Source organism: Sinocyclocheilus anshuiensis, unplaced genomic scaffold (assembly GCF_001515605.1).
Source record: "Sinocyclocheilus anshuiensis isolate Anshui unplaced genomic scaffold, SAMN03320099.WGS_v1.1 scaffold1291, whole genome shotgun sequence".
Lineage (NCBI taxonomy): Eukaryota > Metazoa > Chordata > Actinopteri > Cypriniformes > Cyprinidae > Sinocyclocheilus > Sinocyclocheilus anshuiensis.
This window is the reverse complement of record NW_015540928.1, coordinates 490,512-505,131: the sequence shown is the minus strand read 5'-3', so window position 1 is coordinate 505,131 and position 14,620 is coordinate 490,512. Positions and strand designations below refer to the sequence as shown.

At 35.3% G+C, this 14,620-nt stretch overlaps 1 protein-coding gene and 1 long non-coding RNA gene across 2 annotated transcripts in view; one reads left to right on the top strand and one right to left on the bottom strand.

Moving 5' to 3' along the window:
- The window catches only part of LOC107689411 (uncharacterized), a 10,790-nt gene extending 3,710 nt beyond the window's left edge, over nt 1-7,080 (top strand). The window contains exon 3 of the long non-coding RNA XR_001634333.1: nt 7,070-7,080. This is a non-coding gene — a long non-coding RNA (uncharacterized LOC107689411). The remainder of the gene's footprint in view (nt 1-7,069) is intronic.
- Nucleotides 4,614-13,783, bottom strand: LOC107689410 (serine/threonine-protein kinase OSR1-like). Its single transcript, XM_016487383.1, has 18 exons — nt 13,511-13,783; nt 11,690-11,802; nt 10,478-10,586; nt 10,223-10,364; nt 10,051-10,106; nt 9,586-9,695; nt 9,378-9,479; nt 7,885-8,018; nt 7,708-7,756; nt 7,086-7,151; nt 6,882-7,004; nt 6,743-6,781; nt 6,550-6,660; nt 6,356-6,423; nt 5,595-5,647; nt 5,414-5,482; nt 5,253-5,317; nt 4,614-5,161 (listed from the first exon to the last, which is right to left on the bottom strand). The coding sequence occupies exons 1-18, from the start codon at nt 13,578-13,580 to the stop codon at nt 5,087-5,089; spliced, it is 1,554 nt and encodes a 517-aa protein (XP_016342869.1). The 5' UTR covers nt 13,581-13,783; the 3' UTR covers nt 4,614-5,086.
- Between the last annotated feature and the right edge of the window lie 837 nt (nt 13,784-14,620).

Here is a 14,620-nt window from a genome sequence, read left to right as displayed (position 1 = left end):
TATATATATATATATATATATATATATATATACTGTATATAAATGAAGAGTTCAGATGCAAAAGCCTCTAAGTGCCGTCTGAAATTTTCATCTAAAATTAGCATTTTTATCAGGCTCCTATATTTATGTTCATTTATTTCACTTTAATTCGTTTGGGGTATTCACTCTTGCTGTTTGGGGTTTGGGGATCCCAGACAACAAAATGTGATAATAATGCTTTTTTAAAAACAATTTAAATTTTACTCAGTTTATTAATGTACTCTACATTTGTGCAGTTTTGGGAGGATTTACGGTATTTTTAAATGTATATAAATAAATTTTAAAATATTTTTAAATAGGTTTTTTTAACGTTTTATGTAAAATACACATAATATAAGACCCACATTCCTAATTTCAATTCATGGAGATAACATGGCCAATGTGCCATAGCATAATGGGAAATTGTTTCCATCTTCTTGAAAACAAACACTTTTAAAATTAGAAAAACATGAAATTTCAACTACAGCCACCAGATGGCTCAAGAGCATTACTCAATGGCCCATTTGCCATTTCCACATAGGTATAGATCTTTTCACAAGTGTTTTTATTTAGATTTATGTTAAGAGATTATAAAATAATTTTTGTAATAATAAAAAATGACTCTTTGTTAAAGTTTAGCAGTGTTTTGTACTGACGTATAATTTTTTTGCAATTATGACACATGATTACAGTCAAACACGTATGTGGTGTTATATGTGTGTGTTTGCATTTATTCTCCATTGTGGATGTGCTGTTTTATTAAATAGATTTTATATATTTTTTTACTTTTTATGCAAAATACAGTTTATAAAATACCCACATTCCTAATTTTAATTCATGGGGATAACGTGGCCAATGTGCCATAGCATAATGGGAAATTGTTTCCATCTACTTGAAAACAAACACTTTTAAAATGAGAAAAAAATGAAATTTCAACTACAGCCACCACATGGCTCTAGAGCATTACTCAGTGGCTCATTTACCATTTCCATATAGGTATAGATCTTTTCACAAGTTTTTTTAAAATTTTTATTTAGATATATGTTAAGATATTATGAAATCATTATTGTAATAATAAAAAATGACTCTTTGTCAAAGTTTAGCAGTTTTTGTACTGAAGTATGTAGTGTTATATGTGTGTATTAGTGTGTATATGTTTGTGTGTGTGTGTTTGCATTTATTCTCCATTGTGCATGTGCTGTGGTGTCCCTCCATCATTTCTGTGTGTGTTCTTCGTTGTAGCTGATTTTTATTTGACAAATTATATAAGAGAGAGCCACTCATGTCATGTCACTTTTTCATGTCTTATGAGTGGGTTTTATGGGCGTTGGGGGGTGAGTTTTTCCTCGACCGTGGATGTGCTGTGGTGTCAGCCCTTCAGTTTTTGTGTGTTTTCTGCATTGTAACTGACATTTTTGACAAAATAGCCTATGTAACAACAACAACAACAAAAAATCAATATTTTATAGTCTCCCACTGACTTCTATGGGTGATTTTTGGGGGTGGGGGGGTAAGTGTGTACGAGCGTAATCGTTCTGCATTGTGAACGTGTGGAAGGGTTGCCGCTTAATTTTCAAAAGTTTGTGCCACAGCTGCCCTAAACTAACAGTATTGGTGATTACCAAAATCATTTTTTTATGTTTCTGTAATGGTTAATCCGCCAATATGTGTAAGCTCGCTAAACACTACTGTGTTTATTACTAAAGAGCTCACACAAAACGATTTTGGTAACCACCAATACTGTTAGTTTAGGGCAGCTGTGGCACAAACCTTACATTACTTGTATGTGAATTATATATATATATATATATATATATACACATGCACACACCCACATATATAACACTATATTAAATGATTGCGCACAAAACAGTGAAATACATTTAAAGTTTTCAAAACTAAACCAAAGGGAACTTGAGTAGTACTTTGGTTCTAAAGTACAACAATTCATAAAAAAAATAGTGCTGACAGTAAGTGCAATGTGTAACTCAACAACATAACACTAGCAATAAACCGGAGAAGTGCCACAGAGCACTATTATGGATCATGAAGCACTTCAACATCATTACGCAATTCACTATAGACAAGTCTGCATGGAAAGTGTCATAATTTCATTCTTTATTGATTATTATTAAAAAATAATTGGGTACACATGCACTGAAAATCCCAAAAAGTGAAATACTAGTGAAATACAGTGTTCTACTATTGTCCTTAACACACCATACTGAGAGTGATAGTAATACCTCCATTGCTGCTGTCGTGACAATTAATTCCTTGAAGTTCAATAAGATAAAACGATTCATTTTTTTTTTTAAGAATCTAAAAAAAAAGCTTTGAACTGAAAACACTTAAATATTCCACTGAAATGCAGCAAATCCCTTTTGAAAGAACTGCACACATTTGCTTGGTGTGAAAACAGCAGCCTTCCAGACTGCTGACAGAACAGAACGGTGGAATGATCTCAAGACAACTCACCTCAACACACAAACCTCAATCACCCAGCCACTTGTGTACACGACACGTGACAATAAATTCATTATCACTAACATGGTGAGAAAGAGAGTGAAACTTGAGGATTTTAAATGTTTTACAAGAAAAAAGGCAAAATATTTGAGGCTTTTGTTGAGGCTTTAGAGAATCATGACAGGGCCAACAACAATTTAGACCATCAAAGAAATGAAATCATTGTGTTTAGGCTTTGACTTGACAGTCTATTTAAATTATCTGAAACATCTAAAAAAATAAAAAATAAAAAATATATATAAAAAAATGTCCACAATGATTATAGTAAGGTGGCATGCCATTGTAATGAGTTGTTACCCATTTAAACACAAAAACATACACAAAATTGACATGCCACATGCATTCCTTCCAAGAGTCCCACCAACCAATGACAAAGACAGCAACGCAGAAACTGAAATGTAGGAAAACAATAATAGCCCTCCACTGTTGACAAAGTAGAATTCAGTACAAACTATTCTCAAGTCATGCTAATGTAATCATTTAGGGAATACATTTTTTTTAGTAATGAAACGCTTTGAGCCAAGTGTTGCGTTGTTCGACTGTGAACAAAGAGAAGCCAACAAAAAGACATCAGACAAACCACCACTTCCACTCCATAGAAAGGCCAACTGTGAATGGTATGTATACTGTTTATATTATATTTATAAACAACACCAATTTGATTATTTACATGTTTTTTTTTCTTGATCAAGTACTCATTAAGATGCCCCACCCACATTCATTGCTGTATTCACACTAAATATATATATATTTTTTTTTTTTTAAAGAAAAATATAATCAAGTCATTTGCACACACACAAGTGCGGAAGTAACAGCGAACGAATCACTGACCATCTTAGAATTTACTGTTTGTTGGAAGCCAAGGAGAGAAAATAACGGGGAAAAATAAAAATGAAATGGAGTGTAGAGCCTCAGTAAGAAGAAGAAAAAAAAAGTTAATGTCAAAAATACTGGCATTATGACCATGTCATTTTGTTTTTAAAAGGTAAAAAATACCAGTTGCATGTGAACACATTTTCTGCCTATATAACATGGAATCAGACATCAGTCTGCAGTGGAGACAGATGATATTAAGCAAGAAGATGTAATGAACTTAAATATTTACAAAGACACAAACAGACCCACAAATTCAAATCCAATGGATCCTATTGCCAATATTACTTGGACATGGGATGAGTCCTAAAGTCACTTTTTTTTTTGTTTCTTGCTGGTCAGTGACTGAGTCCCATGCTTCACTGGTCTTCACTTCATTAACAGTGCTTGCAAGGCTGGCAATGTATTGCAAGTCATATTTTTCCTTTTTTCTATACATATATTTGCATTCAGTTCCACGTAGACTACATTCCAGCTTTGTTTTGCTTATAGATTGAGAACTTTAAAAATGTGTTTAAAATCTCCCGTTGAATAATAGAATATTGAGAATTCAAAACGTAACTGTCAGTGATTTTACCAAAAATGTTAATGCTAATCATTTGCTGCCTTGCAAGCACTGGAATTTCCTTCAAAGAAAAGTCAGAAATCTAGTTCTGTAACACTATCCAAACAGCTGCCACTATACTTAACAGATATGCATATAAATGAAACTTCTAACATTATGCTCAATCAACAAAATTGCATATACCCTCTTTCCAATATAAAGTGAAATGCACAATTTCCAGAGAATTAAAATTGTTTTCTGAAACAACAGCATATACATCCTTTAAGAAAGTGATCAATTTGATGAGAACTCTCAAATTCTTGTTGTTCATGTTTTTTTAACAAGCTCAATATCTCATTTCATCTCTCTTTCACGTCCTGTTTTCATAAAGAGCCGGCAAAATTAAGTGAGAGCAAAATGATCAGCATATCTTAAGTTACAAATCATTCATGCAGTCTGGCATTAGCCCATGCAAAATGATGGGAATGTGTCCCGATAGTAAGAAAGCAGCTGAAACGTGTAACTGTGAGGTGCAGTGCACAGGTGAAACATGTCTGACGGGGTTGTGGGTGACATGGCTCCCATGTTTACTGGATAATGTGTAAAACCATACAATGTTGATTGCTCCAAAATGACGGACCATAATACAGAGTGATGTACTGAACAGCTGACTTTATAGGTGTGCCAACATGCACCCTCAAATGCTATTGAATGACAACCCTCCCCTCCACCCTCCATTGAGGTACACAGCTGAAAGCACACACAGTAACTCATTCATTTCACAGATGAGATCCACAGCTACTGTCTACCTACGGGTGTAAATTCAGTAGTACTATCGAAAGTAAGGCATTCTTTTGACATCTACCAGTATTAGGAGTTGGTTCAGATTGTGCAAATGTTTAAAGCAACAGAGAAAACAAAACATACATGAACACTGTAAACATCTGAGGTGCGCTCCTATGAAGAACTCGGATGCAGTCCTATTCAACATTTGTTAATCCTATGCAGTGTCAGGTTCCTTCTGTCTCTTTGGCAGTAGTGGTTTCTTTAGGCCAATGAAAGCATTTACAATGCACTGTTGTGCAAACAAGTCTGTTTTTTTCCCCCGTTGCTGGTAATACTTTGTTTTTAACTTATACTCAGCTGAGCGAATCCCATGAGTTTAACGTCGTCTGGAATTTCAGAGCTGTCCACTCCCGATGCCTAAACAGAAGAGAGACAAACATAGTGCCAAATATAAAACAACACCTCCGATGAGCAACTGACCGCTGCATCACATCATCTAATAACTTACCAACTTGAAAGTGATATTTTTGTGGGTTTGTGGATCATCAACGATTTTCTGCAAATTGGCTGCAACTAAAAAAATGCATAGAAGTTAGAAACACTAATTATTTTCAGCTTTTGTCTTTTTAGTGTCAAGTAGCAATTTTATTTTTATCTCGACAAACTCACCAATGACTAAGTCTCTCCCATCCACCAGTCCTGCAGACACAAGCTCCTGAGACACTCCATCAGCTGTGTCTGGATATAGAAGGCATTCAATTAAATACATTTTGCAAGCTTTGTGATTGAGATTACAGTTTTTCAACTTATGTGGTATTAGCAAGTCAATCGAACAGTAAACTGCACAAACCTCTCCCAGGCATGAACTCAAATCTGATATCGTTCAGCTCTTTCTTTGTATTCCTGTTGTTAAAAAAAAGAAAGTGAAAAAGTTTAAGAAACAAGACATTATCAGAAGGCATTTTGATTATTGCAGAACTGTAAGGACCAGTGTTATTGTAGTATTATTTAACATACTAATATTGTATTTATTCATATTTTGAATTAGCTGTTATTTTTACATTTTTAGTTTTCATTTTAATCTTAATGTTTTGATCATTTTTAAGAATATTGTATGTGCTTTTGCCATTTTTATTAGTTTGATTCAATATTTAAATTGAGTAATTCTTAATAGTCGTTTTAATGCTTCCACTTTATTTCAGTTAGTTGCCAAGGCAACATTTCTGATTTTCATTTATGTTTTTCATATAATATTTCTATTTTATATTATTTCTTTTATATAACAAATACAATTTTTAATCGTTTTAGTTAACAACAACGCTGTAAAGCCCATGCTTTCAACCCTGCACATTTACATCACTTTCTATTTCTCAGTTATAACCTGAAATATTTGTATTGTCATTGAAAAGAGGGAATTATATCAGTTTAACCCAAAAATCATACTATTACTGTAAGTTACTGGGATCAGTGCTTGCGTTTACTTTTTATACAACGTAAAAGAATGGGTGAGCCAACGCAACCATGTGGAACAACTGTACTAACTGGCCTCAACAGTATGGTTAACGCTTAACTACTGGATCCATCTGGTTAAGTCACAAAAATGGGAAATACCTTAATCTTAGTACCAGGCTGATGGGGATTTTGGCTGAGTCCTGCCCTGTTGTAGTAGGTCCACCAGCCTGTAGGGATACAATTTCAAGACCTAAAGTCAATCCGTCCCTAAATTATGAACCAAGTCCACTTGTTTGGTCATTCTCACTGCTGATACTGTTGTCACTCATGGGACTCTTCACAGCAGAGCTCACCTGGGAGCCTGGAGAGGACGCTGATATCGTGACAGTGTCCGCAGCATGGGGCACTTCAGACTGTCCTGCAGCTGCTGGCTGCAGGAAGCTTGATGGATCTGCTGGAAAGAGCTTTGAAAAAGGCAGAAACAAGATTTTCTTAAGAATGGCTTTGAGGTAATTCAGAAAGTAGGAAATGGAACTGAACTCCCACCTCAGCATTTTGTACAGCCTCCTCCTTTACTCTTGGTGACTAAAAAAAGACAATTGAAAGACTTAAAAAATGCTTTATACAAATCCACAGACTAGAACAAAACAGACGTTAGGTAACGGTGTAGCAGATGAGTGTGTACCCGTAAAGCGGCTACTGCTGCCTTTCCTTCCTCACTCTCCAAGTCCAGCTCATCATCACTCCATTCCCACTCTCCATCCTCAGTCTTGTGTAGTCGACCGCTGGAGCCCGGAACCCTCCGCACCTATTTACACAAACAACAAAATTCTTGAAGCACAACTACAAACATTTCTGTATGATATTTGTCAGTAAATTTGTCACCCACCTTCCTTGATCTCTCTCCTATTGTTGGCGCCCTGTCCAGCAATTTTTCTTTCAAGTATTCATTGTTCTGCGAAGGAATTGTGGGAAACAAAATTCAAATTTCATAGTAAGCTACAAGACAGCGGACAACAAATGTATTGCATATTTATAAAGAAATTCTAAATATAATCATTATATTATATTATTATATATTATGAATAATTCCACAAATGTAATATTTTGGTTAAAACTGTGATATCAGGTTATTCTAATAATAAATTTGAGACAATCAGTACAGACAGCATCCTCTGTGGGTCATAATGCAGTGCCGTACAGGCCTCTGTTTACACACTGACTACAGTGCCACTGAGCCACTAGGCATGAAAGTCTGCTGAGGCAGCACTGCGTTTGTTACAATATGGGCTGTATCCCATGATCAGGAAATGGCCTTTAGGAACTCTAATCCTGAGTATTTGTTACAGTAAAGCAGCATGCTGGACCAAATGTTTAGGTGACAATGATTGTAGCCAAACTTAATTATTTGGCCTGCTGGATGCAGCAATTACATAAAACAGACTGCCCATTTGTGCACTTAGATTACCAGTAAATTAATGTTCTTTACAAATTCGGTTACAGTATCTCACCTTCGCTTTTGTGAAGAACTTGTGTTTTAAAAGTTCAGCAGCTGTAGGCCTGTTAAAGAACACTGAATATTAATAATATGACCAAAAACTGTTGGTCTCGACAGTTTTCTGGCCACAACGTCATAATCGAAGATTCCAAACACAGAGTCAGCGAACTTTAGGGAATAATTGCACTACCGTTTTTCTGGATCCTTCTGGAGGCACAAGTAGATCATCTTCCGAAAAGATTTGCCGTATTTTTTAACCATCTCTTTATCTGTAACTCCAGTCTCTAGACAAGGAGGGTCATTCTGCAGGGTTAACATGAGAACCTAAACCAAAAAAAAGGGAGAAATCAAGAAAGACCCAGACAAATCATTACGGTGGAAAACGTAGACAAAAACATTAAGCAACCAGAGGCTCTGTGAATTGAATGATTATTGCAATAGAGTTACTCATTTTTGAAGGCCAACCCAGAAGTTAGATTTACCCTGGATCCCTTTGGCAAAAAGCAAATAGGATTTTTCCATTAGCTTTTGGATTATTGCAGAAAATAAGACTTTGTGACAAACAAAAGATCATGATTCTTACACATTTTGTTCATCAAGTTGCAGCTTCTATTAATTTTGAAGCCTAAATACAATTCAGCAGAAGTAAAAAGTTGAAGTTAGGTTATAAACAAACAACACTGTAGTTGCATGACTTCAACGTCAGCACTACTAAGCTTTTGACAAATCTTAAAATCTTTATTTAAAATCTACAAACTTAGTTGCAATGTTTGAGTTAGAATAGTTTGCATGAGCAGGAATATAAACACAACAAGGCTGTAAAAGAGGACTACGGAGTAGGTTTTCCTGTTTGGCGTAATGAGGTTTAATGTCCTCGACAACCTCTGTGGTCCTATTTAGCTACTTATTAGCAACCACCTTTTTCAAGACACATAAGCTTTAAAAAATAATGATTGAGGTATTACTTAGGGCTGCACGATTATGACAAAAATCATAATTGTCGATTATTCCCTTGAAATTGTAATTGCGATTATTAATTACGATTATCACAATTTACATTGAGTGATGTTTATACCATTGTTTGATGCAACTGCATGCCATATTTTTATATGAAAATAAACAAGCCGAAAACACTCTAACTGAAAAACCTTTAGTGCTTTTCTATAGTATTAAGCCTCAAATGTCAAATATACATCGGATTGGTTTCTTCTTTAAATTATAAAATAGTAAAAATATGAATGGTATTATAATGTTATACTAAAACTAAAATTAAAATAATGGGAAAAGCCCTTAAGATAACATGTAGAAAGAAAAAAACGCATCTTAAGCACGCAGAATAACATAAGTGGACTTTGAACGATTAATTGCCGCTTTGAACGATTACATAATTGTGGCATCCATAATTGTAATCGCGATTAGAAATTCGATTAATTGTGCAGCCCTAGTATTACTGATGTATTTTATGTAGCATAAAACATGAATTTGAGCTTGTGTTAACTACCAATCTTAAGGCATTTAACCAAAAACCCATTCAAAAAACCCACTGACTTCAGGACGATGGAATCAGAATTGCAAAATGCCAACTCGTTTCCAGATTTTCGGATCATTCCTGCATCACTCTTTCACTCAGGTTTCATAGCAGACTCTCCATGAACTGAAAACGAACAATGACTTGCTGCATACCTTCATTGGAGGATATTTGTGATATGGAGCAGCCCCGGTTGCCAGCTCAATAGCCGTAATCCCAAAACTCCAGATATCAGCTTTGAAATCATAACCCCTAACCTGTGATTGAGCAAACACATTATAATGATCACATTCTGTAACAAAGCCATTCAGTTTCCAAAATATACGTAAAAGGCAAAGTAGGAACAGGTGAGACAACACTAACCTGCTCCATCACCTCAGGCGCCATCCAGCATGGAGTTCCTACAAACGTCTTCCTCACTTTGTTTCTAGTCATGTCTCCACCAGTTGCTAAAAAGGCACTAACACCAAAATCTTCGGGGAGAAAAGCAGACATCAAAACTCTCAATCGTCTGACCCAAGATCACTGCAAGTTGTGTATTTATTATATACTTTTCATGCCATTCAAAGACTTTGAAAGCAAACAGAATTATATTGCCTCTTTTCCTGTTTGCATCTACCAAAAAAAAAACTTTTTTCCCTCTAAGTATAACATTCCGCATAAAGTACATAAACACTATGAAGGCAATCAAATATTACATCTAAATAAGAATATTTTGCATTCCTTCGAAATAATAAAAAAACTGTATGTTTAAATCCTAATATTAAGCTAATTACTTGTCAATAATCAGAAGACGACAAAAATAATGCATTGACAGTGGAACTCCACCTGCAATTTGAACAGAGCCGTCTTCTCCTAAAAGAATATTTCCAGCCTTCACATCCCTTTACAGAGAGAAGTACAGGTCAGTGTATTGCTCAGTGACTCAAAATGAACTCAAGAATGGAAAATGAAGCACATATAAATGTAATTATAGACAGAAACCAAACCATCCATATACCTGTGAATCTGACCATTTTTGTGCAGATAATCGAGACCTTCTAGCACCTCTTTTAGTATGGTGGCAATGCTGGCCTCATCCATGACACCCGATTTGTGCTCCCCTTTGGAAATGATGTACTTAATAAAATCAAGAACTGAGCCTGAAAACAGACATGAATGGGAAGATTTTGTATTATGTTTTACTTTATTTTCAATAACTTTCTTGTTGTTATTGTTTATTCAAGACATGCTTTTAAACAATGAACTAACTGACCACCACTGAGCAACTTCATGACCAGCCAAAGCTCATCCTTGACCACAAAGGAGGTGTAATAAGACACAATATTTGGGTGATGGCACTGGCTCATTGCCTGGATCTCTTTCTAAAAAAATAAATAAATAAAAGGAGAAAAGAAAATGTTAGGAAGCAGTAAATGTTTAAAGCAAAACAGAGGTTTCTAAAAGGCAATAATGGTAAGTAATTGCAAACAAAAGATCCCATTCAGATCACTATGAGTGCTCAACCATGTCCTTCTGGGTCAAATTACTTCAAGATGTGGACATTCATGAGTTTTATTCTACAGAACTGAAAGAGACATTCGGTGAATAGAAGTCTTTCAATACAGATTTACACCAAACTAAATTAATTGATTTAAACCTATTCTACATCATAAAAGGGCACCTTTTCTGTATAAATGCAAGTGTAGTTAGCTAGTCTGGTTTCATAGGCCATTCTAACTCTGATAGTTTAATCACAAACAAGAAAAGTATTTCCTTGTGTCTGTGCCAGTTTAATCCTCCTCTGATTGACAGACATGTGGCTGCCTTGCACATGACCCGAGTTACATCATGACCCCACCATTTGGCAAAAAGATCATTAACCGAGGGGAATGGGACAGACCCTTCGTCAGATGTACATTGCATATTTTCTAAAACTTAAATATTCTCAGACAGTCAATATTTGTGCCTATATTTAGTGGCGTTTGTCTCAACTAGGCTTGCCGCGATAGACGGTGCTGATCGATTAACCGGTGGGAAAATTTCCTCACCATCACAACCCTAGTCTCAACCTCTGCAGTTTTCTTGCATGCTTCCAGAATAGCATAAATTACTTACATTATTCAATTACCAAGAGATTCAACTAATCTATTTTTGTTTGAAGAACATTTGCATAATGCACAGACTCTGTGTAGACAGAATTTTTAATTTGGAATATATACACACACATATACGTACATACATACATACATACATACACACACACACACACACACACACACACACAGATTAATTTTACTCCAATGCACGTTTAATTCTGATTAAACAATATAGGCTGCAGAATCATTTATAAGAAAACATTACGCTTCTAAAGAGAGCCAGACAAATTAACTACCATCCATAAATAACCGGTTTAAGCAGAGACTCCATCCTAATCAAATACCTTTAGGTGGTGGGTCTTATTTTATGAGCAGTAAGCAGACATTACCAGAAGCTCATCCATGCTGGTCTGGCATTTCTCAAGATTGATGCGTTTAATGGCCACCTTCTCTTTCCTGGGTTTGCAATATGCTGCCTGGACCACAGCTGTTGCTCCACTCCCTATATAACAGCAGAAAAAGATCAAAAATATCTATTTAAATCAGATTTAGTAATACAAACAAAAAAATCAGCATATGAAATAATGCTTTTTTTGGAATTTTAATATTTTACCCTCATTTCCTTTCATAAATCTATTTTATACTGGGTACACAAAATAGTTACACTCAGGACCTTAAGGGAAAAAATGTCCCCATTAAAAATGCTATATTTAATCCCAGTGCCATTTAAGCATAAAATAATACATTGTTTGTTAACAGGCTTTCATTTTGTTGGGAAGGCTCACTCCCCATTGGTTGAACTTCCTTTTCGAATGACGTTGGAAAACACTAGTGTCGTCATTGTGATGTGACCGGATTCCAGAAAATCTACATCTCAAGATCTATGCATCACGTTATGTTGTGTGTGGGCCCGTTTCAATCAAGACAACCTGCTCTAAAGATATGCAATATACTATGGTTTATTTTTGTTACGAAGTTACAAAGCAAAACGTGCAAATGCCTCACGTGTATATCGTTTACATGTTGGCAAAGCCTGGTTACTCAAAAGTAATTAATTTTTAGTAGTTAAGAGCAGGACTGATGTTGGTTTAAAAAAATCTAAAGTGAAAAATTACTAAACATTTTTTAGGACAATTTTTGGACATTTTTGTCTTCTAAGGACCTGAGTGTTAGTTTTTCTTTTAAATCTGATACTGCTTAAAAAAAATCAAAACCAATGTTGTTGCTATTGACACACCCAATATAATCCAAAAATAGCTAGATAAGACAGATAGACACAGACAGACAGACAGACAGACAGATAGATAGATAGATAGATAGATTCTGCTCTTAGCATTTAGTATATGCAAAATAACTGACGTTTTGTATGTGTGTGTTTTCCTCCATAAAACACAGTGATTTTATTATGTAAATAAACTGTCGTTTAAAGTGTTAAAGACCTGAAAATGAATGAATTTTTAGTAGTTATGATCAGGACTGATGTTGGAAAAATGCACTGAAAGTGGGAAAAATGTATAATAAATATATAATATATAATATTTTAGGACCTCTGTGTAACTTTTCTAAATAGATGCACATGGGTTAACCATTATAATGGAATGCTCGTTATTGTTCCCCTAATGCTAATTCAGATGATATAAAATGGACTTATGTCTTAATGTCTTCATTTCATATTGTTCCACACTTCCTTTTACATGACAACTTCCCTCGCCAAAGGGAGCTGAAAAGACCAAACCCAAATGTCCCCAGGACAAGAAAATTAGCTCTGGTTATGTGTTTTTATTAGTTAACTAGTTAGTTAAAGTGATCTCAAAATACGTCAAACTTTCATCTAGATGACAGCCCATCTGCATGAACATTATATGAAGCAGCTTGTCACTAAACTAGCTAGCATGTTGTCAACTGTAATGGTTCTTAAACCACCAAGCAGCCCATATATCATGTATAACGTTATATCATGATGAAATCCCCAAATCAATCAGTAAATCAGCCATTGTCCGCAAAGCATTACAATCTGCTGGCATGTCGGGTGGCTAGTTAGCATGGCTAACACAGACTGAACATCTTCCAGGCGCGATGACTCAATTACTGATGGAGATCAGAAATAACACAGACCACCAGGGCCCCAGAGATCATAACACAGATGTCTTAATCTCCGTTATTCTATCATTGCTGTAATCTAGATGCTGATGTGTGATGGTTTAGCTCACCGATCACCTCCTGAAGCTCATAGTCATCCTTGTCGATAGACCAAGGGTGAGAGCTCGGGTCTTCGGACATGACTGCAGTCAGATCACGACAGCCGTACGCTAACGTACACTGCACGCTTACACGACAGCAAGCGCTGGAAAACGGACGATCGGGATTTAGGCTCGATGTGCTTATGCTGATCTTGCCGACCGCTCTCAGTCTCAACAGCCAAACTTTGCCAACAGAGATGGTGACCCCGCCTTAGGCGGAAAATGCTCTTCCTCGTGTCGAAATCTTGGAGGCAACCAAAATTATGCCACGTTACGCCACCTACCGGTCATGACGCATAGTCACAGGGGAGACCAGAACAAGTAGATTGCGTCCTCAGTCACTCTGACCATATTAAAAATGTCCTTTTCTCTTTAAAATCGTAAGTTTGTTATACTGTTGTACTTAACATGAGTCCTTGTATGTAACTATTTACTGCACTTTAAAACAGAAAATAATGCTAAAGTAAAAAAAATAAAAGAGTTACTTGATTAAATGTAGCTAATATTTGAAAATATTTAAAACATTTTTTATACACTATCCTTTTCTATGAGAAGTAAAAGAAACGAGTTAGTAAAAAAGTATAAAATAAATGAAAATGTATAGCTGTATTTACTGTTAAAAAATTAAAAATGTTTTTTTTTTATGAATATGCTTAATATTTATTGGGAAATATATTACAGATAATATAATATAAAAATATATTATAATGCCTATTGGGAAGTAGGCATTCCCTGTTTATGCATTATCAGGTGTTGTGTTTTAAGTAAAAAAGTTATGTTACTCAATTGATATTTTATTATTTGTTTATGCATGCATTATTTTATGCGTGCTACCCTGTAGATGTTTTGTGTTTATGTGGGTATCACTGAAAAAGATGTTTGTTCTAAAAGAGATTAAAGTCTTTTAAATGTCAAACATAACAGCATTAAACACTATAATGCTAAAATAACAATTGATTTCATTCTCCTTATCCAGTCCTATGCAAAGCATGCTGGGAACTAGAAATACACCCACTTTCCAAAGTTATCAAGACAGTTTCATTAACTAGAACATATTTATAACAAGAGAGAGAGAGAGAG

Bases quoted from the DNA above. Each gene is read 5' to 3' on its own strand.
- LOC107689410 (XM_016487383.1), bottom strand. From the start codon at position 13,580: ATGTCCGAAGACCCGAGCTCTCACCCTTGGTCTATCGACAAGGATGAC. The intron at 10,365-10,477 runs GTCAGTTAGTTC...GTCTGTTTTCAG, and splicing joins CATGAAGTTGCTCAGTGGTG to GCTCAGTTCTTGATTTTATT. The intron at 7,757-7,884 runs GTAGTGCAATTA...GTTCTTTAACAG, and splicing joins CAGAAGGATCCAGAAAAACG to GCCTACAGCTGCTGAACTTT.